Genomic DNA, 25,145 nt, shown 5'->3' with positions numbered 1-25,145 from the left:
AGAAGGCTCTGGGGGGATCTTACTGCAGTCTTTCAGTTCCTGAAGGAGTCCTACAGGAGAGCTGGGGAGGGACTTGTTTTACAAGGGCAGATAGCAATAGAACGAGGGGTAATGGCTTTAAACTGAAAGAGAGCAGATTTAGACTGGATATTAGGAAGAAAATCTTTGTTGTCAGGGTGGTGGGACACTGGCACAGGTTGTCCAGGGAAGTTGTGGATGCCCCCTCCCTGGAAGTGTTCAAGGCCAGGTTGGACAGGGCTTTGGGCAACCTGGTCTGGTGGGAGGTGTCCCTGCCCATGGCAGGGGATTGGACTTGAATGAGCTTTAAGGTCCCTTCCAACCCAAACCATTCTGTGATTCTATGAAATAGAAGATACAGAAATGAAGAAATTATACCAGGACAAGCAACTGAGTCTTTCAAAGATGCCTCCATCCTTTCTGTAGACAGTACTGGCCAGAAGGCAATGTAATACTCTCAGGTCTGTGTACTTTTGCCTTTGTTCATATCAGTGGCAAAATATATGGAAATAATTTGTTGAACTTTTATTGCCAGTGTTTACTATGTTTATTCTGATGTTTTTTTAGATGAGCGTACCACTGACAGGAGTTCCTTGAAGTGGTGCTATCACACCCTGCCTCATCTGAATAAAGCAAAGCAAGATGCAGTTTGGATATATTTTATTACATACCTCAAATAATTCAGACTAGAAAAGTTTTCCTTTTGAGGCCATATTATGTGAATTGCTGCCTTTTTTATGATGCTCTTTAGGTTGTGACTGCATTAGCATTCCAGAAGGCTAAATTTTTTTGTGGTGTAAAACATAAATTAAATATTTTAGTGAGGAAGTGTTTTATACAAGAGAATCTTCAGATATGTCTCATTGGAAAAATGCAGTTGTTTAAATAGTTTATTCCATATTAGTTCCTGGTTAATGAATGTAAACATTCATTTGTTCCTATATTGTTTGACAGACTGCCATTACCAGAGCTTAAATTTATGGGTTACTGGAAAATCAATCAGCCAGGGAATGCACGACAGAAACTGCAGTGTCCAACAGAAACTCAAAAAATAGATGTAAAGGTTGGTATTTGGGTTTTTTTCTGAATTTATATAATCCTGTTTTTATGTATCAACATGTGAAGAATTTAAAATGGGATTAATTTCTTCAGGAAGGAAAGTATGTTAAAAGCATGGTCCTTGTTATCTTTTAGGTTTTTTATGCTGACTACAGAAATTAGTGGTTTTGTATACCTAGCCCTCATAATGTGCAATGTGCTTTAAAATCAGTAATTTTGGTCAGAAGTTCTTGAAAAGCGGGTGTTATAAGGATATTGAAAATACCGTATTTGAAGGATCTTTGCAGCTGTTTTTGATGCTTGGAGGTGGCCATTTTCAGGCCCCAGATCTCAATTTTTGTTTAAGGTCAGACACTGAAAAGAAAGCTGTTTTCTCTTCCTATTTTGCATGCTGCTGAATTCATATGGGTCTTTAGCACTGCCAAGTTCAAATCTGAACCTCTGGTACAGTTTGACCTGCAGCCAAAGCTTCAATGAACTTTTCAGCTTTGAGTTCTTGGCTTAGCTTCAGTAATTATTACTCCAGTGGATAAGGAAAAAAGTGATGTAGGGTTGATATTTAAACTTTATATAATAAGAAATTGATATTGAACTTCTTTGGAAGAAAAATATACTGATCTTTTTCTTGTATCAAGTATATTTTATCAGTACATGATACCTCCTTCATGCCACTGAGCAATAAAAGTTTCAAACCAATAAAAGGCTAAAGAGGAAAAGCATGATGGTTTCTGTATTGTAAAGGAAATGGCAGTGTGGACATTCAGAATGCTTGCAGAAAATAATTTCCTTTTGCCTTTATTTAGTAATTTGTCTGTTTCAGTTGTTAGTAGTATTAAAAGTTTTGAAGAAGACTTCTAGGTTTCCGTGAAGAATTGAGTGAAGTATTTTATCAATACTTTATCATTGTTATAATTTGTTTTAGGGCCCTGTGTACGTAAATATTCAAGGATTTCCACTGGAACGCCAGGAAGCCAGGTCCCTCAGTTTTACAGAAGAACTCGCCTATTGGACGCTGCCTTTGGGTGAAGTTAACTTAGTTTGCGATGTCACAGTAACAAAAGGTGTGGTAAGAAAAGCTGTTAACTTTTTTAATGATCCCCAATGTTAAAAATATGTGAAATATCCTAGAGATGAGGAAGAACTAGGCTATTGATAGCCATTGGCAGAATATAAAAGAGCAATATGGGGGATTCTAAGTGTAATAACATCACTTCGGTGCATTTACAATAGTGTGTATTTCTGGCTATGTTTGCAATGGAGTATAGGAACAATACTAAGAACTGGAATGTGGAAATGGAGGATATGGAGCATAGGAATAGTAATTGATCTTTTTGCACTTTTTTCTTTAATGGTAGATGAAATACAAAAATAATCAGCCTCTGAAATGGGAGCATCATTTCACTGAGACATTGTGGTCTTTGTAAGGATATGCATCCTTCTCAAGCTAAGAGAAGGATTTATAATTAAATTAGAATGCAGCCACAAAATTACAAGTCTGTCTACTTTTTGTGATCAATGCTGTTCCCTCAGCCAAACAGTTCTCTGACTTTAGCTCTAGGTCTTTGTTTTATAACAAATCTTGTAACTTGCAGTGCTGTGCTTTTTTTCCACTTGTGTTTATACTGATTAAAATTCTTTATCACTGGATCAAGCCTGCCTTAGTTACCTATGCTACTTGTGTCCCAAAGTGAATTGCATCATAGGGAATATTCATAAATGTTTTTAATGTTCATCATTAAACATGTCCGAACTTTACTGTGTTTTATAAACAGATCAATGATGGTCAGTACTGGAATGCTTCCTTTTCTTGCTTGTAGCCATAGTTTAAAATACATTAACAAATTTTTATGACAGCAAAATAGAAACTATATGGCTTTGGATTGATTATAAGAATTGTTTGAAATCAGTCAGAAAGGTGCTATATGTGGAAAGTTCCATACAATGTCTGTATTCATCCCATGTTTAATTATTAAATATATTAATTGAAAGGGAGGATCAGATAAAGGAGGAGAGAAAACCAATTTTATAAATAAACAAAAACATCTGGATAGATATTGTGTATTCTAGCAGCTGGCAGGCACTGCAGTCATATCTACACAGATGGGCCTTGGACTACTTGTTTAAAGAATTAAAAGTGTTGTGGCAAAATACTGCCTGTTCATGTTTAGTTAATATCAAGAGATCATTTCTCTCTTTATCTTCCTGTGTCAATGATGATAATTTTGCTGTATATTTTCCTATAGCATCTGCCGAGTTTATGACAGATATGTTTCTAGAAGAGCAATGCAAGATGCCAGTAGCCTTTCATTAATTTTATTTTCTTATTTCAGAAGAGGAAGCTGAAAATGTTCTTTACGTTACTACCTGCAATCCTGTTTCCTTGTACTTCATGAATGTTTCCGGTAGAAGTGGATACTTTGTGGATCTTTATGACCTCTTCCCAAGAACCATTGGAAGTGTCTGGCAACCTTTTGTGACTGTGGCACCACTGGGAAATCCACTCAAAGGTCAAGTGGTTCTACATGAAGAGGAGGTAAAAAAAAGTTAAAAATCAGCTAAAAGTTTAGTGATGAGCAAAGTAGTATCATAAGGATAGGTTTGCTGAGGAGCCTACCTCTATAGATTGAAGTAGCCTGGATAAGACTACCTGCTTCTGAATGTTCTCTTTTTCACTATATGTGAAGCTTGGGAGTTGCCTTCAGCTTTAGTTTTGGTAGAGATATTTTCTTCTCACATTTTTAGATGGACAACGTCCTTTTGCATTCTTGAAGCTGAGTTCTACCTGCTTATCTTATTTCTCTTACTGATAGAAGGAGATTGGCCTTCATGGGAGAAAGGGAGATAGTGAATTGAGTTCAGGACTCTCAGTTGGGCAGCATATGTTTGTAAAGTGCAAAGTACAAAGTAAGCTGTTTTAGGTTGTGAACTTAGGTTCTGCTCCGATCTTGTCCTCTTTTTACTTTTAAAATAGTATATGAAAGAGACATTTTCTGAGTCACCAAGTAAAATGTTTCTTGTGTTCGCTTCATGCCACTATTTTTTATTTGTTTTGCAAATCCTGATATTTCTCATTCTGTAACATCTGAAGTACAGACTAGAAAGAGGACTGTGTAAGCCTTGACATCTTGTGTATCAACAATACAAATTTAGAACCACTGACGACTTCAGTGTTGCTTTGACGAATCCTTTTTTAAAGTCAAGTATTGCATACTTTCCACATACTTTCTACTTTCTATTGCTGTCAGTGAACTGATTGGAGCATTTCCAATCAAACCTTTCCAATTCAAAACTTCTTTGCCCAGGAGTGGGATGAGACAACAGCTGATACAGTGCTGCTGCTGTTAATTTTTTTAAATTGATAGATTATTATATTGCCTACCAGTAACCAGTATCAGTTATAGGAGCTTGACATGTGCATTTCATCTGGTCATTATTGTTGATTGTTTTTTCCTTTTGTTTTTCTGAATTTCTTCTGCTGATTTTTTAGGAGGTGAGAGACTCCAGTCAAAAAGAACATTTCCTACATTAAGTTGGGTTATTAAGTAGTTGTCAGTCATTTCATAGCTAGTATCTCTGCGATACTGTTGTTCCATAGATGCTTGTCAAATGTTGATTCCACTTTCTGGTCTCAAGTGCTACAGTTAAGCTTGATGCCTTATGAGAAACACAATTCTTCGACCTTTAGTAGAACTGGCTGTGCCTTCCTTACCTTTGCCCTGGGCACTTTCCAGTGCCAACTGGAAAAAAAATGATTCTGAAGTTACCTGCTTGTGGTGATTGCCTGTGTGGTTGTCCTGAACAGCAATAGAAGTACCATTTGGGCTATTTTGAGATGCATATAACGTATTTGTTTGTTTGTAAACAATCCTTGGCCTTTTTTGGCAAAATCAATGCAGGAAGCTGTAAAACAGATGGCAGTCTGTCTCGTGTCTTAAGAATGTTTAGAATGTCTCGCACTTCTTATTATGAAGCCCAGCTTCTTTGCTTTCTTAAGTCTCTGAAATTCCAACCATGAAAATAATTGTCCTGCTAGTTTTGTTTTTAACCAAATCACAGTAGCATTTGGTGTCAACAGTGATTGTTTTATCAAAGGTGTATCCATGAAGCAGTAGCTAGTTAACTCTGACTGGTTTTGCCTGTCCTCGTGGAATATATTTTTCAGTAACAGTGTGAATTAAACTCAGAGATAAAAATTGCTCTGCAGAGAGAGTACAGTAGTTTGGTGCCCCTTTCCACATGACTTCAGTTGAACTGTAACCTCTTGTTTTTCTCTGGCAAAGCTTAAATATTGCCAGTTTCAGGCTTGCCTTTCTTAGCAAGTGCTACAGGTGAACAAATTCTGACACAAATAATACAGGATTACAATATTCTGAATGCTTTGCATTATCTTAGGACTTTTTACAAAGTACTAACATTAAGATAGACCTTACTCATTGATTGTGACAGTAAATTTCATTAAACTACAAACTTGGTTGCAAAAAGTAATTGTATACTGTTGTGGTTTAGGGCTGGGCCAGCCACTAAATCCTGGATAGACACTCTCTATTAACCCCTCTCCCCTCCCCAGAAGGGAGGAGAGAAGAGAATAAGGGAGAGAGACTTTACGGGTTGGAAAATAAACTAATATTTAATGAAACAATAATACTAATACTACAGGATAATAATGTAAATAGGAAAATACTGAAATATATACAAATATGTACAAATATAGATACAAAACCAATATAAAATCCTTCTCCCATCCTCCCCCAATGACGAATACATCACCAGAAGCTCTGCAGAGCAGGGCACTGGAAAAGTCCCAGACCAAACTCAGCAGCAGGTTGGAGCAGGATGCAGGAACACAGGGATCAGGATCAGCGGCAGATGAACCTGCAGGGTTCCGCTCAAGCCTCGGCCTCTGCAGGATCGAGACGGATGAAAGGGTCTGAGATGGAAGGGCTCCAAGGTGGAGGAAGGGTCAAGACATTCGTGGTCCCTCGGCTTTATACTGAGTATGACATATGTGGGATGGAATACCTCATTGGTCAGTTTTGGGTCCGCTCCCCTCCATAGACGCAGACATGGCACCCATGATGAGACAATTGGCCTTGAGCTTATCTTCTAGCAGCACATACTGGATAAACATACTGCTAGTTTCAGCAAGTTCAGCCACTTAAGAGAGACTGAGCTGAAAAGTAAAATCACTAAATTGAAAATTAGTTCTATTTAGCTCAAACCAGGACATATACTTAGGACATAGTTCAAAGGTAATCTTCACCTTCTTGAGGAACTTAAATAAGCATCTTGCACAGAAAAAATTATGAAAAAGGAGTATCTTGTGTATTGCATGTTCATATCCATGGACTACATTAGTATTTATTTGGGTTTCTTTTTTAAATGAGGCACCAATGCACAGGTCGGGTTAATGCTGCTGTTGTAGTCCTCACAGCTACTGCTGTCCTTCCTCATGTTAGGGCTCACTTGTTAGGATCTCTGCATTTCAAGTTCCCACTGAATCTAAAAAGAGATTCTCAAGCAGTTTAAGTTTTCCACATAGAGCTTAGCTTTTATTCCCAACTCTTCCTGTGGTGGAGCCATGGAAAAATGATTTTCTTTGTGTATCTCTGAAATGAGTTGAATATTGCTGTATATGAAATGAAATCCATTATTGCTGATTTTAGCAGGTAAAAATACAATCTAAGCTAATCATTCCAGTGCCTTCTGTATCTATTCGGATCATAAAGCTGACCTGCAAAAGCAATTCATTCCAGCTAGGGCAGAGCAAGGTGAATTGCCCTTTGAAGGTGCCTCTCTTTCCACTGGTTACAGAAGGAGCCTTGACATATAGTCCAGATGCCTTCACCTTCAGGTGTACTAAGGTCATTGGCAGCCGTAGGCTCAGAATTTGCAGCATTCACATGTTAAGACAAGGAGGTTAGTGGCACATCTGGATTTTGGGTAAGACTCCAAGGCTTAGCTACCTTGTGCTAAGGGTACATGAAACGGATCTTCAATAAAAACAATCAATGTAAATGATGTATGTGATGCTTTAGAGGTTTGTCTGCGTGTACTTGCAAAAAGACCAAGAAGTATTAACAATACTTGTAGAAATAAGACGTTGCATTTATTAAATAAAAAATCACTTTACAGCTGGTATTTCATAAATAATATAATCCATTAATTAGACAATACTAAAAGCTAAAGATTTTTCCCACTTTTATGTTTTAATAAAGATCTTCGGAGATTATATTTTCTGACTAAGTTATAAAAAAAAGAACAATTTTAAACAGATGATAACCTTATTGGAAAGGATGAGATGATGATATTGTGGCTCTTCAAGTAAGCTTGTGTGATTTGTTTCCCAGATGATATCCATCTGGATTCAATAGAGCCCTCCAGTGAACTAAAATGAAAAATCACCATTCCTTCCTGTCCTTTTAAATAAAATTTTACTAAAACTAAACTCCTTGGGGATTTAACTTAATAGCAGAAATCGGAGATTTATCTGCTTTTAAGCAGATACATCTTGTTGGAAGAAAGAGTAGACAATTCTGTTCCTCACAGTGGCCATCAGTCTTGGTGAGTGCAGGCTGTTTTGACTCTATTATTATGTTCAGGCTAAGCTGATAGACTTTGAAAGGACTCTTCAGAAATCTCAAGTAATTTCCTCATAAGCTGGGATTCACTTTCATCTTTTCAAAGCAGCAATGCCTTTGCCCTGTCTTCCCCCCCTCGTATAAAGCTTCTTGCTTGCCTGTTTCACTTTTCTTCTTGTTTTTGCACCTATTGCTTTTCCTGCTCAGGAGAGCAAATACAAACTGAAAATAATTTTGATAACTTTATCCATGATTTTACGTGGGATCATAGGAGGAAAATGCACATGGAGAATTGATTTGCCTATAAATTAACTGCACACTTCCATTTTTTCTTACAAGTACTTTGTACTGTTGAAAGGCTACAACTGGACGGATGGAGTAACCTGAGGGAGCACAGTGAGCTTTGCCCAGGCAGCGTCCTGCCAGCATCCTTCAAATCTGCTTTTGTCTTTCTCCATCAGGAAGTGGAGTGGGGAGGGAGGGCAGTGCTTTTCCCTGTCCCAGGTGCTGCTGGAACTTCTTTTCTCTCAGATAGCAAGGGAGTGAAGGAGTCTGTGGCACAGAAGCTGACACAGAGATCCACCTGACTCTCTACATGTAGAAGATGGCAAACATCCTCTAAAAGAAGACTTAATTTTAACAGTTTGTCATCTGGCCTGAACCACAACTGGGGACCTGCTTATGGAAGGACCTGCAACCTACTAATAGTAATGTCTGAAACTTCTGGTTGCCATAATATTCTGATGCATGCATTCAGGAGAACTTTTTCTTCAAAAGTTACTTGATGTTATTAATTTTTTTTTTAATCTCATATAAGACTTTCCTTTTCTATAAGCACACCTAACAGAAAAGGAAAGGTGTTCTTGTATAGCAAGGTGTGCATCTTCTATAGAAAAGGTGAAGACTTTCCTTTTCTGTGAGCACAAAGTTTTTATCTGTATTTGCAGTTCTCAGTTCCCTGAAATCTCTAGTACAACCAAGTCTCCCAAAACGTCTGAAAGGCATCATTTGCATTAATTGGAGTGCCATTCATCTACTTGCATATATTTCCCACCTCTGAAGTTATGGTGGTTTGAGCCCAAAGCCATAAATTCATCCATAGAATTATTTTTCACTGGAACCTAAGAAACAGCATGATATGTCTGTTTCTGTACCTAATTTTTACAGCATCGGGATTGTTAGATGTGTATCACTTTAGGTCCTTGAGTGGTACTAATACAAAAGGTTCTTGTGGGACAGGAAGCAAAGATAGGTACAGAGGGGTCACCCTGCCAAGCTGAGGATCAGCCTCATCTGAAACCGACAGCTAAGGAGAGTCTGTGTTTGCAACCTTGTTTGCTCAAGATGTGAGCATCAATGGTGGAAGATAATGAAAATATAAGAGTTAGCACGGGGAGGAGAATACAAGAGGATTAAACTGAAATGTTTGTACTGTCCCACTCTGAAACTGGTGTGTATTTCTTCCCCTAACTCTCCTCTCTGTCCTCAAGACCATAAGGAACAACTTCCCATAGCAGCAAAGTGAAATCACAGCCCTTTTTGGATCAGGACTTTTAAGAGGAAAATGCTGGCTAAAATAAAAACAGCAGTAAGGAAAGGGAAACTTTGCAGTAACTAAAAATAAGGGCGCACCACTTCACGAGATTGGTTATTGCATCTGTCCAGAGTTTGGAATTCCAGACATCGGGGTCGGGAGGTCGCCCAAAGGTTACTTTTCTCCCAGTCAAGAACAAACACAGCGGAATTGCACACCAACGTCTTTTCCCAGCCCACTTGAAGAGCTGCCAAAGCTGCTCTTGGATGTGTTCACAAGTGACGCAAAAATCTATTCTTAAACACAGACAGAATATACATCAGTCGCTCAGCACAGAAGGAAACCATTAACATCAAAAGGGGTGGAGTGGAGAGTCTTTTTATATTACCAACTGCTGTCATAAATTTAGTGCTAAGTAGAGGAATGTAATTGATTCATATGTCTTCTCTGTCTCACGTGGAAGGCGTATGCATTGCTTTGGTTCAGCCATGCTGTTGCAGAATTATATAAATAAAATATGGCAGAAAACCAAAATCCAAAGCAAATGCCCTATCTTTTTTTCCTGAACCACATTTCTATAATTTTGGTTTGTAATACATAAGCAAACTTCTTTTTTTAGAGGTATTGAAATCTAGCTGAAATTCCCAAGTGCTCCAAATAACATGGTAATATTTCAAATGCTTTACCATATTTAGCTTCAAATGACTATCATTATTGAAGCTAATTCTCCCAAATAGTCCTAGTGAAAGTATGGAGCGTACCCAGAAGAACAAACCCGCTGTGACTCAGATTGTTTGTGTTTGTTTTATTTAGGAGAATTTGTGGGAATTTATGTTTTGCTCCCTTAACGTCTATTGTGCGTTATTGCAGATGATGTACGTAGACAGTTTACTTTTAGTAAGTCCTTGCAGAACCTAATGTCCTTGCAGAATGTAATGTTTCCTTGAATGGCAAACAAAAAATTCAACCCAAGACTTAATTAACTTGTTCTTTTTCCCTTTTAAATTTCATTTCATGCAGTTAAAGTTAGCCCTGAATGATTGTTCTCTCGAATTCTTAGTTAAACACATTAGGAGCTACAGTACTTTGTAAAAAGAAATGTTTAAAATGTCCCCATTGTTTGACATCATGTGTGGACCTTGGGGCACTGAGTAACAAACTGAGAAACCTGAAGTTCAAAATTTAGCAGATGGTATTTCCACATGTGATGCGTGGAGGACACTTGCACCACTCTGTTCAGTGTCCTGTCTGCTGCTGATTTCCAACCCCCAGCCATCCTGCTGTCCTCCAACAGCTGTCCTACCTCTGGCACTGTCCAAGCGTGCAGATCACAAAGATTGTCATGCACTGGGATGTCTAATAGGCTCCACGGTATCGTAAGTGTGAACTTGGAGAGAACATACTAAGGCATTTTTTATCTCACCTGTTTTTCACCTTCAGTGTAACTTAAGTAATGGGTACTTGAGAGGAATGCTAAGAAAACTTAAAAACTAGTATGAAATATTTTAATGACTTGACAGAACAAAACCGGCATGTCTTTCATCTGTAACTGACTACAGCTTGGACATGTGAACCGGACTGGTCTAGTTCCTAGAGCTTGTGCAGAAGTGAATGTGAGATGTAAAGATAAAACATTCTGGAAAAACTAAACTATCATTCCAGACCATGTTGCATCTACTTAACCTCTAGAATTAAATTTCTCCATGAGCTTTGAAATGAACCAAGAAGACCCAGCCTATGTTTTCCAGCAAAATCTAGGTCGTCTTTTCAAAATGTCCTAAGTTGCTGGAATGGCAAAAGTGCTACAGATAGATTTGTTTTGGTCTCTTAAATGAGCTTGAGATGTACATGGATCTGCTTTTCATTTACAGAGCAATGCTGTGTTGTTGCTGGATACAAACAATGGTGCCCTTCGCCGACTTGTGCTCTTACCAGATGATCAAGAGTCTCCTAAGAGAACATCTTGGTGGAGCAGCAAAGAAGAGATGGTGAGGAATAGCACCTGCCTCTGTTACGCAGTTTTTTTTTTTAAATCAAAGCTCAATATTGGAAAACCTGCCCCAGGATAATTTTTCTGTTTATACAGCCCAGGCACTTAATTGTTTACGCTTATGTATGTTTAAATGCCTTACACGTAAAATAGCATTGTTGTGGAATAGTGGTATGAAAAATTTAAGTTGTATTGTCTGAGGATATGTATCTTTAAAATATTCCTCTTTGGAGCTAGACCTGGGAATAATGGAACATTTTGTTACAAGGGATTATATCCCTAATAATGAACTCTATTATAATGACTTGAGAAAAGGCAGGCTAGATAACATTTTGAGGAGTAATTAATGCTGTGAATTTCTAGATAATGAAAAAATGCAGTAGACATTCTGGGGAGTCAGGGAAACTCACTGGAACGAATCTAACAAACACTAATTGCTGTATGACATATTCTTTACAGAGCAACTACAAAATGTGCCGAGAGTTTTCACACAAAAACTGGCTAGTGTTCTACAAAGAAGCAGGGTGAGAGTAAATTATATTCTGGTATTGTATTGATTTATAACAGATGTCCTCGTGTACATCCCTATATGATTATTCTTTTCTTGGCTTCCAATTTTACAGAAACCGCCTTGTTGTACTGGATGTATTAGAGGGTCAAACTCATACCATCTCGCTTCCGATCAATCTGAAATCTGTTTTCCTGGCAGCTGAAGACCGATGGCTCTTGGTGGAAAATGAAACAAATCAGTTAGTTAACCCTAGTTTTCTTGATGGCATTATTTCCTGTTTGTGTCTGGATTTTATTCCTGCTCTCAGAGTTGGTTTCTTTCAGTTGGTGAGCCTGCCTAGGCTTAAACAGTTGATGTTTAAGATGCAGATTTGCTCTGGCAGAAGTGCAGGTAGGCTTTTAGAGTAGGAAACGAACAGGATATGCCTGCCTAAATTCATGCCTCTGAAAATCTAGACTAGCTCTGATTGTTTGCATTTAATACTGTTTTTACTGAGGTGATATTGGTCTTTAGAAATGAGAATGTTGGTGGACCTAGCTTTGAAAATACAGCTGCATTGAGAGTTAGTGTTCCTTGCTTTACTTTCATGGTCACATGAAGAAAGTATTACTCTCCTGTCTTTTTTTAAATAAATGCACAGCAAATAGAAGTGTGTAAATAGTTACCAGAAGACAAATCTACCTCTGGCTGGCTTACCCTTTCCTATCTCAGAGATGTTTGGTAAATCATATTTAGTTTTAGCAAAAGGTGTTGATAACCTTCTTTATATAAATGTAAAATGTTTTTGCTCTTTCAGAAGATAAAAGTCCTTGTTTAGAGTTACAAGCTTAATCAGAAATTATTACAAATATGTGTCCTTTACAGGAAATTTCTTTTAACCAAGCGTGCCCATGTAGAAGCTGAAGACAGGGAGGTTTGCCAGCTGTATGCATTGAGTGAAGAGCCTGCTGAAATGGGATTTGGCTTAACAACGGGTATTGAATGCAAGCTTGGCTTGTTCTTTTTTTTTTTCCAATCATTTCTGTGTTTGCAGCTGCACAAACAAGGCTCTTTTACTTTAAAGGTCTGGGTAACCTTCTCTCCGATTCTCTTTTTGCCCTCCCTTTATCATGTTTGGTTGATAATAACTTTTCACAAGGCATGGCAAATTCCATGCTCAAACTTCAGGTTGTTTGAATAAAGCATCTTTGTTTCGTTGTAGCATTTAAGACCCTCAGTCATGGACTTTCAGGAAATGTGGAAATGTAATAAAAAGACAACTGGGCAGGAATTAAAACACAGGAACAGAAGGGACGAAATGTGTTGATGAGTCTAGTTTGTACCCTGTTGCAGGTCTGTTGCACACACTTAGATTAGCTGGAAGACATTTCCCAACACTTATGAAAATACGAAAGACCTACTGTTAAAACAGAAATCACCGTTTCTAAAGTTCTGCAGATAGTGTGCAGGAGGCCATCGAGGCCAGCACACCTGTGTTAAAAGTTAGGGGAATTAGTTCAGTGAAATTCCCAGATGATGCTAGGCATTGAAGGTATGTCTTAGCTACAGAAGAAGGCAGAAGTCTCCAATGGTCATCATTCTGCCTGGCAAGATCTGCCTGTCTTCAGATCTGATGACATTTTCAACCTTGATTGTGGTGCACAAAGTCTTTAGTCCACCTGTTTTAATAACACTGGAAGTACACATGAATCCTACCTAACAGTTTATAGGCTTTGGCCTATCTCAGTGTGTCTCAGAGAGACAGGAAACAGTAGAGAAACCATTTTGTGGTTTCCCTCTATTAAAGAGGGAAAAAGTTTCGTCCTGGTCCTTGTGGCTGGCATGAGAATGAGATTAACACAGCGTAAACATGATATGAGCAAATGTTATTGACAAATAATAAATACGGCTTATTTTACACAAACAGCAACAAATCAGATACCAAAGATTCTAACCACAGCTTAAATATCTAGGATCCTTTTTATCTCTTGTACAGTTTACTCTGTCAACTTATCAAGCTCCATCAAAGCACACTAGTTTCCTTCCTCTTACTACCTTATTTAGAAACCATTATAGAGCACCATTCCTCAGATGGGTAGGAACGTTATTATAATTTCCAGTGTCTGAGTATTTGTGGACAGTTTATTGCTGCATGCTTTTTTTGCTATTTTTATCCTTTGTTGTCACATTTCTTCTCTTTCAGTCTGAAAAGTTATCATATCCCCTCTTCACTTTTTTCCAAATCATCCAGCAAACCCCAAACACAACAGCCTGCTCTCATTCTTTGAGGCAGAACCAGTGGCAGGAGAGCTAAGGAAAGGTAGACCAGTGTGGGTTTGCCACTGACCCAAACCTGTAGTCCATTCATCCTTTGAGGGAGGAAAGATTTTCTCCCGCTGCCAGGTAAATGAGGTAGTCTGCCCAGGGAAGTGGAGACAGCCTATTCTGCAGAACTAAAGATAGCGGGTTCTGACTAATTTTCTGACTAATTTGACACAAGGTAAAGGGCTATTACAGTTGCACAGAATAAAATTTACTTTTCCTTAGCTTAAAAAAAGGAAAACTAGACCATTATTTACCAGAAGTGTGTTACACATAACATCATTTAAATCACAAAGACAGCAAGACAGCTTCCAAGAAATGTCACGTTGACACTTGCTTGTGCAAACCCATGTTTTGCTTTTATGTGCATTTGCATTATAACAATCCTCAGTGAGATCACATGCAGTTCTATTCCATAGGCTTCCTGCCTCAGTTGCACAGAAGAGGGCAAAATTAAGTGGTATCAGCAACTACAAAGCTAGTACTTCCTGATTTTAAGTACTTAACTTTACAAAAGTAACGTTATTTCCTGACTTCTTTTCTGCGTTACAGTATAGTAGAATCAAATCTTCTGCTTTTTAGTAATTTTATGCTCAAAGTAATAGCAATGATCAGTGCTCAGCACTCTTACAGTTAATATTGTTTCCTACTGCACATCTGGATTGAATGACTTTCATTTTGTTTAATTTCCCCGTTTAGCGTCAGAACTGTGTGTGCCGCATGCAGTTTCGAGTGACCAGCTATCTTCAGAAAACCTCAGGGCAGCTGTGGAACAAAAGATCAGCTCCCCCAACAGGATTTTCTCAGATGAACATAATTACGCTACTATTGTTATTGGTTTCCCAGACCTCTTGGTAAATACTCAACATTATTATACAATGAAGTAATGTGATCTCATTTATTCTGTAACCAGTTAAGTACCTGTTTACCAAATGATATGGAAAAAGAAGGGAATGGCAGTAAACGACAAATTCATGTACTACACACCATTTGGTAGTGTAGTCTTATCTAGAGGGATTTCAGTGGAGTTTGAAATAAGAAGAAATTGGACAACATAATGTCTAGCACAGAAAAGATACACTGTAGTTAAGTTCTGAATAGAGCTGGCAAGATGAATACTTTCTAAATTATGTGATTTTATAGATTTTGATTAAATATAACCACTGAGAAAAAAGATAGAAGTACCATTTTTGTCTGTTCAGTGTGAACTTTTTGCTCAGTGTGCAGCAGCTAGCAAGACTCTAGATTTAAGAGAAAGAAAAAAGATACAGAAAATGGTAACAAAAGTATACAACCCCTTCACTATTTAACAATGTAGTTAGGTGTAAACACTTCATGTAATTGTGCTCACTCCAGTGACACAATTAGAAAAGGACCAGAAGGGAAAGTGAAACTTAGCATTGCAATGACTGAGACTGTTGCAAGGAGTGGAGGTAAACACAGGGAAAATAAAAGCAATATGTCTAATTCTTTGGATTTATTTCTCTTTACTTATTTATATTGTCCTGTTTGCTTAACAAATTGGGTCAAATTAGAAAATTGAATTGTTAACAGACCTGAGTTTTGAGAAAGCCAAATGATGGAAGAAAATACTCTGAATTCTAAAATTACTAAAAGCCATGTTTTTGTCAATAAGGCAGTCCTTGTCTCTGCAATTAGCTTTTGAGTTTTACTTGATCTGCATTTATATTAACAGATTGATTATACTAGCTTTTCTTATTATTTATAACATACTTGAGTTTATTGCTGGAAAAGGGAGGTAGTCTAGAGGAGGGAGTGCTAAATACTAAATACAATACCAACACTGATGTTGAAGCATCTTGCTCTCCCTGATTTAGACTGAGACCTTGTCTTTCTTTATACATGGTTTTAAATATCCATGTGGCTGTCAAAGAGGGAGTGCTAAAGGTGAACATGAGGATGGTGGGACAAAGCTTCAGATTCAGTGTTTAGTGTTAATGGTGTAGGTGTTTAGTATGAACAGGGTATCTAAGCTATTATTTGTAGTAGCAATGCTCAGCTGACCAAATGTAGAGGTCGTCTTCAAGATGAGACAATTTATTCTTTAGACTCTGAACCTGGAGCCAAATCCCAGCCTTAATGCTTAGCTTTGAATTCATTACTGAAATATCTGGGTTTTTTTATCTATAGTAGTGGAAACTTAGATTGTGGTAACAGTTTGCTATGCAGTTTGATTCCAGATTGGGTTATTTCAATGATTTGTGTTCCTGGTTCAACATGAAAAGAATGTTGATTCAACTTCAGGTTTTCAAAGAGCCTTAATTGCTAAAACTTGTGTAGGTGGTCTGTTGTTATTCACTCCTATAGGAGTTTTTAATGACAAAATAATCCAGGCTTTTTCTTTGTCCTGTGGTGATATGAGAGGTAACCACAGTAGCTACATTTGATTTGAAATTAGGTAAGAGGTGGAACTTTGCAAGAAACATTTGTTCTGAGGCTCAATAATAGTGACGTTTTGTTCAGTAGACTCCTTCTCTCTTGCAGTCTCCTAGCGAAGTGTATAGCTGGAAAAGAAACTCCTCTCTGAGTGGCAAATGTGCTTCTCCTTCTGATCCATTTTATTATGGAGCCCGGAGGAAAACAGGAGCTGCAAAACAAACCAATTGTGTAACTTTATTGGCTTCTAATCAAGTTGTCAGAATTTTAGCACCTGGAGATGTGCCTTTGAAAGACATTTACCCAAAAGGTAAGAGGTTCATATACTTGTGCTACAACAACTGTACGTGCTTTTTTTTGTTTTGTAAACTGCAATCACTCATGAATTTTTCCAAAATGTCTTTCAATAATCACAAAACAGGCATTTGAGAAGGAATAGAGTATTTGCACTCATTTTAAAGATTAATTTAGATCTTATTTACATGCTGAATTATACTTCTGAGGAATTAACACTGTGGCTATCCCAGTAGAGGGGATCTCCCTCTGTCCACACTGGGAACCAGGTACAGGATTATGATCTTTCCAGTTCAGCAATTGGCCTTCACCAGTATTTCCAACCTCTGTTCAGTGCCACAGAGACATGCAGTGATAAGACAAACCAGTTGTCTGTCTAGCTCAGTATTCTGTCTGCAGCAGGACAAAAAGGTTGTTTTGGAAATGCATGTGAGTCTGGCCACTTGTGTGTCTTTCCCTTCATAATTTCTCAACATTTGTAGTTGTTTTGTTACGGATGTTGCAGGGGACATCCCCAACTCAGCCTTGAAATCTCCTTCTATGGACTTGTTGTCCAGAAGTTTGTCTGGTCCATCTTTGAATTGGTGTGTCCTCACAGCAAGCTCCCAGGTTCACTACTCTCTGTGATCAACTGATCTCCTACCATGTTCATCAAGCGCCCCTTGTTCTAGCATTGCAGGATTGGGTGAATAACAGTTCTGCATTCACCTTAATCACCACCTTCATGACTTGTACACTTCGGTCACATCTGCCTTCTCTCTCAGCTGAAGAGACCCAGACTTTTTAGTTCTTTTCTTGTCCAAGAGTTGCTCATGCAACATTCACATACAGCAAAACCATTCTCCACGTGTACACTAATAAAGCAGGTACAGACTACAGACCTTCAGGCTTTTTTCTGCTGCCATGCCAAGCTTTCTGTTATCATTGTATCCTTAGCTTCCTCAGGCAATTACTGAAAATATACCAATTAGTGCTAAATAACAGGATTTGTGAGTTTTGCTTTAATTACCTCTAGAAGTATCCAAGGAGAGGTGGCTATCAAAAGAGAAAACACCCCAAACTATTTGTGTAGGGTAGAATGGCAGGTTTTTTTAATTCATCACCACAAGAAGCTATTCCTGATTTGTTCTGTATGTGAACTCTCTGTTCCAGAATAAATGCTTTATTCCAAATTAACTCCCTTTTACAAAATAAATTATATGGTATGTCTGCCCTCATTTAACACAGATTAACTTCTCTGTGTAGAGAAATCCTTTTATTTATTACTAAAAGGATAAAACATTTACTTGACTAAAGAAGCAAAGTCAAGGATATAAGCAGAGTAGGAAACTAAACTTACCTACATTTGTAAAGAAAAGGTTAGCTTTTAAAAAGATTAAACTTAGTAAAATATAGTTATAGTTAGCATGATGATCTTGTAACTAGTTATACCACTTCAGTCTGTAATCTTCTCATACTTTATAAACTCCTGAAGGGTGAGACTGGGTCATTTTCTTTTAGGCCTTTATGGTAAAAAAAAAAAAAATCAGACTCTGAAGTGAGTGGTATAAAAATTCAGGTAAATCTGAGCTTTTGTTTAAATTATTTCATTCATTTGAGAGTGAGGGAGGAATATGCTGCTTCCAAATTATATCTAAAATTGAGATCTTGACAGCTATTTCTAAAAGTCTTTTAAGTTGCTGTGTTATATAACACCTGAAAATGCTAGATTAATATAATTAAAAACAAGGGGACATTCTTCATGAATCCTGAATACCAGTGACCTGAGCAAATTATCTTTCTGAGAATTGGCATCTGTCTGACTGAGCCATTTAATTTGTATCTTTTGATATAGCTGAACAAGATACTAACTTTTTTTTTTCCTCAGCTACGGTGAAATATATTAATAAATTATGATTGATAGCTTTGCATTTATAGAAAATTTTATGAGGTATAGTTTGTACAGTGCTTTGTGGCCATTTAAGTTGAAAGATTTAAGGCCATTATTATTGATTTTTCTTTTTTAAATGATGCTTTAATTTATGCATTACCAAAATTGATCTTAACTGAATCATGTTTTATATGATCTTAGTGGTACACTTAAATTGTAGGTTTTCTAGGTTCTCTGTTAGGTTCTCTGTTTTCTATAGAAAAACCTCTCTAGTTTTTTTATTTTGTAGCCTTTTTTCAGGACTTCAGACATTTCTATTTATCAGTTAATGGTCAGTTTTTCTAGTGGTCCCTTGGAGATTCAGCATTGCCTGTTCCTGATTGTGCTGCATAATTCTTGGGGGCCTTTGGACATTTGGTGATTTGTCTGCACTGTTGTTTCTACATTGGAATCCTGTAGTTACCCATGGAAGTTGTATAAGGCTTCATTCATAAGTCTTTGTATCCTTTCCTGGATAGTGGATGTATAGTGAAGCAAAAGCATCCTATTTCACAAAATGGAGTATGTGGCTGTCCCTTGAAGTTTTTGCACTAACTCTTATGATGTCTTTGATAAGCTGTTTTGTATTCTTGCTTCAGTTGTGCATCAGGCTTTCTTTCTCATCTTTTTGGACAACTGGTCAGTTCTGGCACACAGTCTTCCATGTCTATTAATAAGTCAAAGTACTCAGCCAAACTCTAGCATATTCCAATCTTTATTACCGAAACTGTTCCAGGAACAACAAAGAAATAATTTCCTTTATGTTTTATTGGAGCCGTAAAGCAGGATAATAGTTATGTTTGAAAAGAAACATAGTAATAATTTCCCCAAAGACTGCCAAATAGATGTATGTCCACAAAATATAAACTCAGACAAGAGAGCATGACAGAATCCTGTAAATAAGTATCAATGTTTATTCTAAAAAGAAGACTATAGAAATGAAGGCTACTTAAGAGCAAATATTTACGTGGATTCTCAGTACTTTCCATATATGAATATAAAATAACAGTCTATTACTGTGTGTGTATCTCCATTAGTGTGACTGTAACTGGAAGAACGTGTGGTGTAACACTCACAGGAATAACCATCATCTGGTCCACCTATTTACACAAGGACAGGATGACACATTTAGACTCTTTTTAACTGGTGTTTGTCAAACAATTGGCCTATTGCAATGCTTCACTCTCCTTGTATAAGAAAAGCTTTTGTTGCTGTAAACAAAACTGAATACTTCATGTCACCTCCACTCAGTCAGGATAATATTGCTCCCTTTATTAAAATCTTTTCGATATTATGGAGCATGTGTTTTTAAAAGGAAAGTCTCTTTTTAGGGGAAAAAAAAAGTTAATTCCTTACATTTGTCCTTATAGCCAGGACTAATTTATTAACTTAATTTTTAATTCTTATCCCACAGTTCTACCCCTTCCAGTTCAGTATCAGTTACATGTTGTACAACTTCATCAGAATTTTTAATGTGTATCTTATTCGTCATTACTGCCTAAAGAGAAAACACATTTTTAAACAGTAACAAAATGTAGGCAAAACAAAAAGTGTTCTGAGGTCCACAAACCTGCGTTTTCCAGACTTTTTTTTCCTATTCCAAATGTGTTTGGTATTTCCATTTTTATGAAGATGAGTAAAGTCAATAGATGTGCTACTGTAGATGTATGTACTATAGAGATGCTCATGCAGTAGATATGCATAAAGTGCTGCTGTGGGTTATTCTTTATACTCATTTGAATGTTAAATCCCCTTGTACCACTGATCATAATGGTCTTTTCTATGTGTGCTGTATGCAAGTGTCAACACTTCTGCAGGTAACATCAGGCTTTCCTTCATTTCAAGGAGGTGTTGTTTCAGAAGGAAATCTAGACTTGCTTTCATCTTGTGACAATGGCATTTTATAGCCATACTATGCAGTGTAATTCAGTCTTCTGGTTTCTTTTCTGAAAAACTTAAATTCCTCAATTTACCCCAGGCAGATGAAAGCCAGCTCCTAACTGGAAGCCACTTCTGAGCCTGGGCTGTGTACTCATATGTTGACAAAAGCCAGCGTAGGCAGACAGACACATACATCTCCCAGTGTATTCCTGAGAGAAGCACCATATTATTTGCTATCTTCATTAAGTTATCTATAAACAGAATATTATATGTCTGATAGTCTAGGGCTATTATAAAATCCTTGTGTACTGATGAGACTCTACCTGCAAAAACATTGGTTCAATTTAAGGCAGCAACATTTAGGTTAATATTATTGAGAAATTTTCAAGTGGGAATCATCAGCACAATGTTTTGAGATGTTCCTCAATATGGTTTTAAAGTCAGATATACAGCTGACATTATCTTCACTGGCAGAGAAGAGCAGTGAGTTAGGGATTGCATTAATGCCTGATTAGTGCTATTGCCAGTAGGGCTATATTTGTGTGTAATTTTGACATTTGCTATACAAATGCTTTGTTCTTTCATAATTGTGCCTGTCTGATTCCTCACTATCATAATAGTAAAACAATATTGTATTTGCAAGTTATACTCCTGTGCTGAATGTGAAAGCTTATCATTTCCTGACAGGTACTGTATAATGAAATGTTTAAATTTAATCTACTAAATGCAAACACAATAACCAGTTAATCATGCAGCAGGAAAATAACACATTTGTTTATTTTCAGATGTCACTCCTCCACCAGCAGCTGGATACTTGGAAGTAACAGATCTTAACTCGAAGAAAATCAAATACATTGCTATTCCTAGGTAACTGATTTTATTGATTAAAGCAGCCTCTGTCTTACAGGAAGAGCAGAGAGAATTTAGTGTGTATTATTACTTCAGGATAAGCAAATATTTCTTCTGATGTGGAAAGTAAGATTAATTCCTACTTAGAATGTGAAATTCTGCAACTGTTGTAGCATATTTTTGTCAGCACTTTTTAGCTTTTTACTAGGTGGTACCAATGAAAATGTAAATATGAAAAATATGAAAGGTAGCTTTATCTTCTGATTTTCTTTCCCTCTGCTTTTTCCTCTTCTGCACCCACTTTATCATCTACCCTCCTCCATTTTGTTTTGCTATCCTTATTTTCTTTTCCTTTCTCTCTGTCTTTAGGGTCTAACAAAGGCAGGCAGAATAAGCAAGTTGTTCAAGGTGTTGGGAAACCAGGAATCAAGTTCTGGTTCAATATAAAGTTCACCTTGAAAATAACTTGAGCTTGTTTTCATTCTCCCTATGAAAAAATATACATTCCCTCACAAGTATCTTTCATGATACACAAGGATCTTGTATGATACAGTTGAACAGCCAGTGTATGTGGCTTCTGTATGGTTTTAACATCTGTCTTTCACCATCGTAGAATGTACTGGCAAATATTTTATGATATAAACATACATTTTGGTTACTAATTGTCATTTTCTACTGCAATAATAATAAAAATAAAGTTCTTTGTTTTGAATAGCAGTCTCTCAACTTTGCATGTTTAAATAGCACATGTATGAAACTCACTCATCAGAAATGTGTTTTTTTTAATTCTATCCATTTGATGTTGGTTTTGACAATATTAATTGATTCTCATTTAAAGGAATTCTGCTTCATTAATAATCTGTGGAATTTTTTAATTAATAATTAATTTTGGACTGTTCGCCATTTCATAATTGATCCATTGGCCTACATCTTACATAGTCAAAAATGTGAGGCATTAACACAGAAGAGTAGAAGTCCAGATTTAAAACTGTACTTCATTAAGAACTGATAAATAAAGTGACTTTTTGTCTATATGGATAGTTCTGTGCTAAAATCTAACAACCTTTCATGCTTCTGTTGTAGTTAACCTGATCAAATGCTAAGATAACTCTTCTGCAGTTGAATTAGCTCACGACGATTTCAGGCTTGGGTAGAAGCATATGTGTTACTTTTTCTTTTATCTTTGAAGATTACTAATTGTCGTATTAGTGCAAGTTGCCAAGTCATTATGCATGTGATTGACAGTACTGAAAAAATTGCAACGAATCTTCCCTAATTTATCTAAATTTCCCTTCATATTATGAGGCTATTAGGCCCTCTCTTTCAGTAGTCAATTTTTGTCTGCAATTTGTTTAAAACATTGCTGAGACTCTCTGTGCATAAAGCTGTGCCATCTTTAAATTTTCAGCTTTTTATTAAAGCACTAGATAAAGGTGTTACTTTAAGTTGATAGACAGGTATTTTCCTCAGTACCCTGGTCGTGTTTTCTCCTATTTCTTCTGTAGTTTTGTATTTTTCTATGACACCTGTTTAATTTTATCATATTCTTTATAGTTTTTGTAAAGACTGATTTTCTTCAGATAGATGAGATATAGCAGTGGGCTAGGCAACATATTCCCTTTCAACCTAGTCATTTGTACTGCTTTTTATACTGGGAAATATCTTTCAGTCAAATCCACTTTCAGTAGGTGGAATGTTTCAGATAAAATAGCGTGTCTGCAAAGCTTAGTTATAGTCTCTCATGGAATAAGGATGTAATTTCATTTAATTGCCACCTTAACTACAGAAACACTCATCCTCTTTTTAATTGCAACTTCAAGAAAAATCACATTGATTCTTCTTTTCCAGGTCACAGTCTCTCTCCCCTTATACATCTTGGCTCGCTAAGATCTCAGACGCTGATGCCCTGTTGGCACCGTTGGGCAAAGTCGGTTTGGTTAGCGTGGACATGGGGGGCGGTGTGAGGCTTTGGGAGACCGGGCTGGACAGCCTCCAGCGGTCACTGCAGGACTGGAAGAACATGATTGGCCAAGAGGATGGTCGTCCTGTGCAGGTAGGAGTTCCCAAAGCTGATGGTGCAAATTAATTCTCAGCTGGGAGAGGGGTCGAGAGAGAGAGAGAGCTGTGTTGAAAAAACACTGTGAAGTAGAAATATGCCTGCGAGAACAATTGAATAGATGTCTTCACTGAAAAAAAAAGACACAGTGACTTAATTAGAAAGCTTATTTGTAACCCCTGTAATTATGGTTACTGACAGTCTCTTTGTCTTGCAGTGTTTGTATTTTTTGCCAAATTCTAGTACATTTAAGTGCAAATTAATTCTTTATCTCCTACTGATTTTTGACTGCAACTTTCAGAATGTAGAACGTTGACAATAATTTTTAAGGAAAGCATATACTTTTCCGAAGTTCAAATACTTGGAAAAAATTGTTGTGTTTGTACTTTAGAAAAGGAACTTGAAGCCTATGTGGGAGATGCCTGGAGTTCACAGTAATGCCTTTGACTAATTTTGAAAATTCTCCCAGCTGAGCAGAGTTAGAAGAGTCTCCATACAGCCATGTTCTCCTGTGGAGTGTTTAGGTAGATGTTGAAAATAAATATACACGTGTATGCTCTATATACATGCAGGTTTGTATGTATACACAAGTGTTGATGTACTGGCTAATATGTATGATTACCATTGCAACACAGAGGGGAAAATTCAGGACTGTTCAATTGTGTCTTTAATATCTGTTAGTGATTGGGGAAGGTATCACTTCAAAGAACAAGTGCACTTGATGAGAACTCTACTTTTGGCTAGGAAGAGTCTGTCTCTATCTACAATTGCAGTTATTTGTTTAATGAATTTCTGTACCTCCTTTCACAGTACATTAGAATGTGAAAACAGGATGAGTCTTTTCTAAATTAGCTGTCTCTGTATTTTTGGTTACAAGGTGTCCAGTTATTTTAAGTGTAAATGAGATTTATTCAGCTGAAAACAGCTCTTTTTTTCACTTTCTTGTCCTGTTATGAGCTCCCTTTCTACAAGATGTTCTGCAGTTACAGAAACTTGTGCAAGGACTGACGTGTTCTTGTTACCGGACCCCAGTAAATGCCTTTCATAAAAGTCGTGAGAAAAGGAAACTCTTACCCAGTAGCACGTTTGTGTGGTTACTTGTTCCTTTACCAGTGCCAATTGTATTACCAATGCAGTAGCACTAGCACCATCTTATGGTCAGATATATTCGGTTTACACCAGCCCAGTTTCATCTGCTGGTCAAGTTGACTAGTAGAAATGAAAAGAGCCAAGAGGAACAGTTAGAGTTTTACTTGTTTTAATAGGTTTTTTTCCTTCTTTTTTATTTTTTTATTATTTGTAATTTTATTTAACAGTCTTACTATACTGTCAATCTTAGTCAACTAAATATTAGAGCATACTGGCTTGGAAAGTACACATCATCAGAAAATTTTGAGTCATTTAACTAGGCTAAGAGGTTTTCCCACAGTCACAAAGCAATTTTCAAGATCTGCTGTGGAATTTCTCTCTCCTGACAGTCTGCCTCTAATTAGTAGGCACATTACAGGCTAAAATCTTCTTAGAGTATCTTTCTTCTTTCTATCTGTCTATGCAGGATATATAGCTCGAGTCAGTGGTTTGTCAGAACTCCAAATGGCGCACTGTTTGATTTGAGCTAAAGGGCTGAAACAAAGCCTCCTATGTGATCTTCAGACTTGCATGATTATTGCTAACTTCTCTTTCTCTGCTTTACACACTTTGCTTTAAATGGAAAGATAATGAGACCTAAGAAATGCATTATGGTGCAGTAAGCAGTAAATTAATTATT

General features: G+C 37.1%; 1 protein-coding gene across 1 annotated transcript in view; it reads left to right on the top strand.

Moving 5' to 3' along the window:
- The window catches only part of VWA8 (von Willebrand factor A domain containing 8), a gene marked incomplete at its 5' end in the record, with an annotated part of 75,035 nt that overhangs the window by 32,195 nt on the left and 17,695 nt on the right, over positions 1-25,145 (top strand). Inside the window, 11 exons of the mRNA XM_010192860.1 lie at positions 973-1,081; positions 2,000-2,138; positions 3,408-3,610; positions 11,061-11,177; positions 11,639-11,703; positions 11,803-11,928; positions 12,555-12,664; positions 14,691-14,845; positions 16,497-16,698; positions 21,258-21,339; positions 23,170-23,374. Of these exons, the coding sequence (XP_010191162.1) occupies positions 973-1,081; positions 2,000-2,138; positions 3,408-3,610; positions 11,061-11,177; positions 11,639-11,703; positions 11,803-11,928; positions 12,555-12,664; positions 14,691-14,845; positions 16,497-16,698; positions 21,258-21,339; positions 23,170-23,374 (1,513 nt within the window). The remainder of the gene's footprint in view (positions 1-972; positions 1,082-1,999; positions 2,139-3,407; positions 3,611-11,060; positions 11,178-11,638; positions 11,704-11,802; positions 11,929-12,554; positions 12,665-14,690; positions 14,846-16,496; positions 16,699-21,257; positions 21,340-23,169; positions 23,375-25,145) is intronic.

The sequence above is a fragment of the Mesitornis unicolor genome, unplaced genomic scaffold, assembly GCF_000695765.1.
Source record: "Mesitornis unicolor isolate BGI_N332 unplaced genomic scaffold, ASM69576v1 scaffold13809, whole genome shotgun sequence".
Taxonomy (NCBI): Eukaryota; Metazoa; Chordata; class Aves; order Mesitornithiformes; family Mesitornithidae; genus Mesitornis; species Mesitornis unicolor.
The sequence above is the reverse complement of the archived record's forward strand: the minus strand, read 5'-3'. Positions and strand labels throughout refer to the sequence as shown.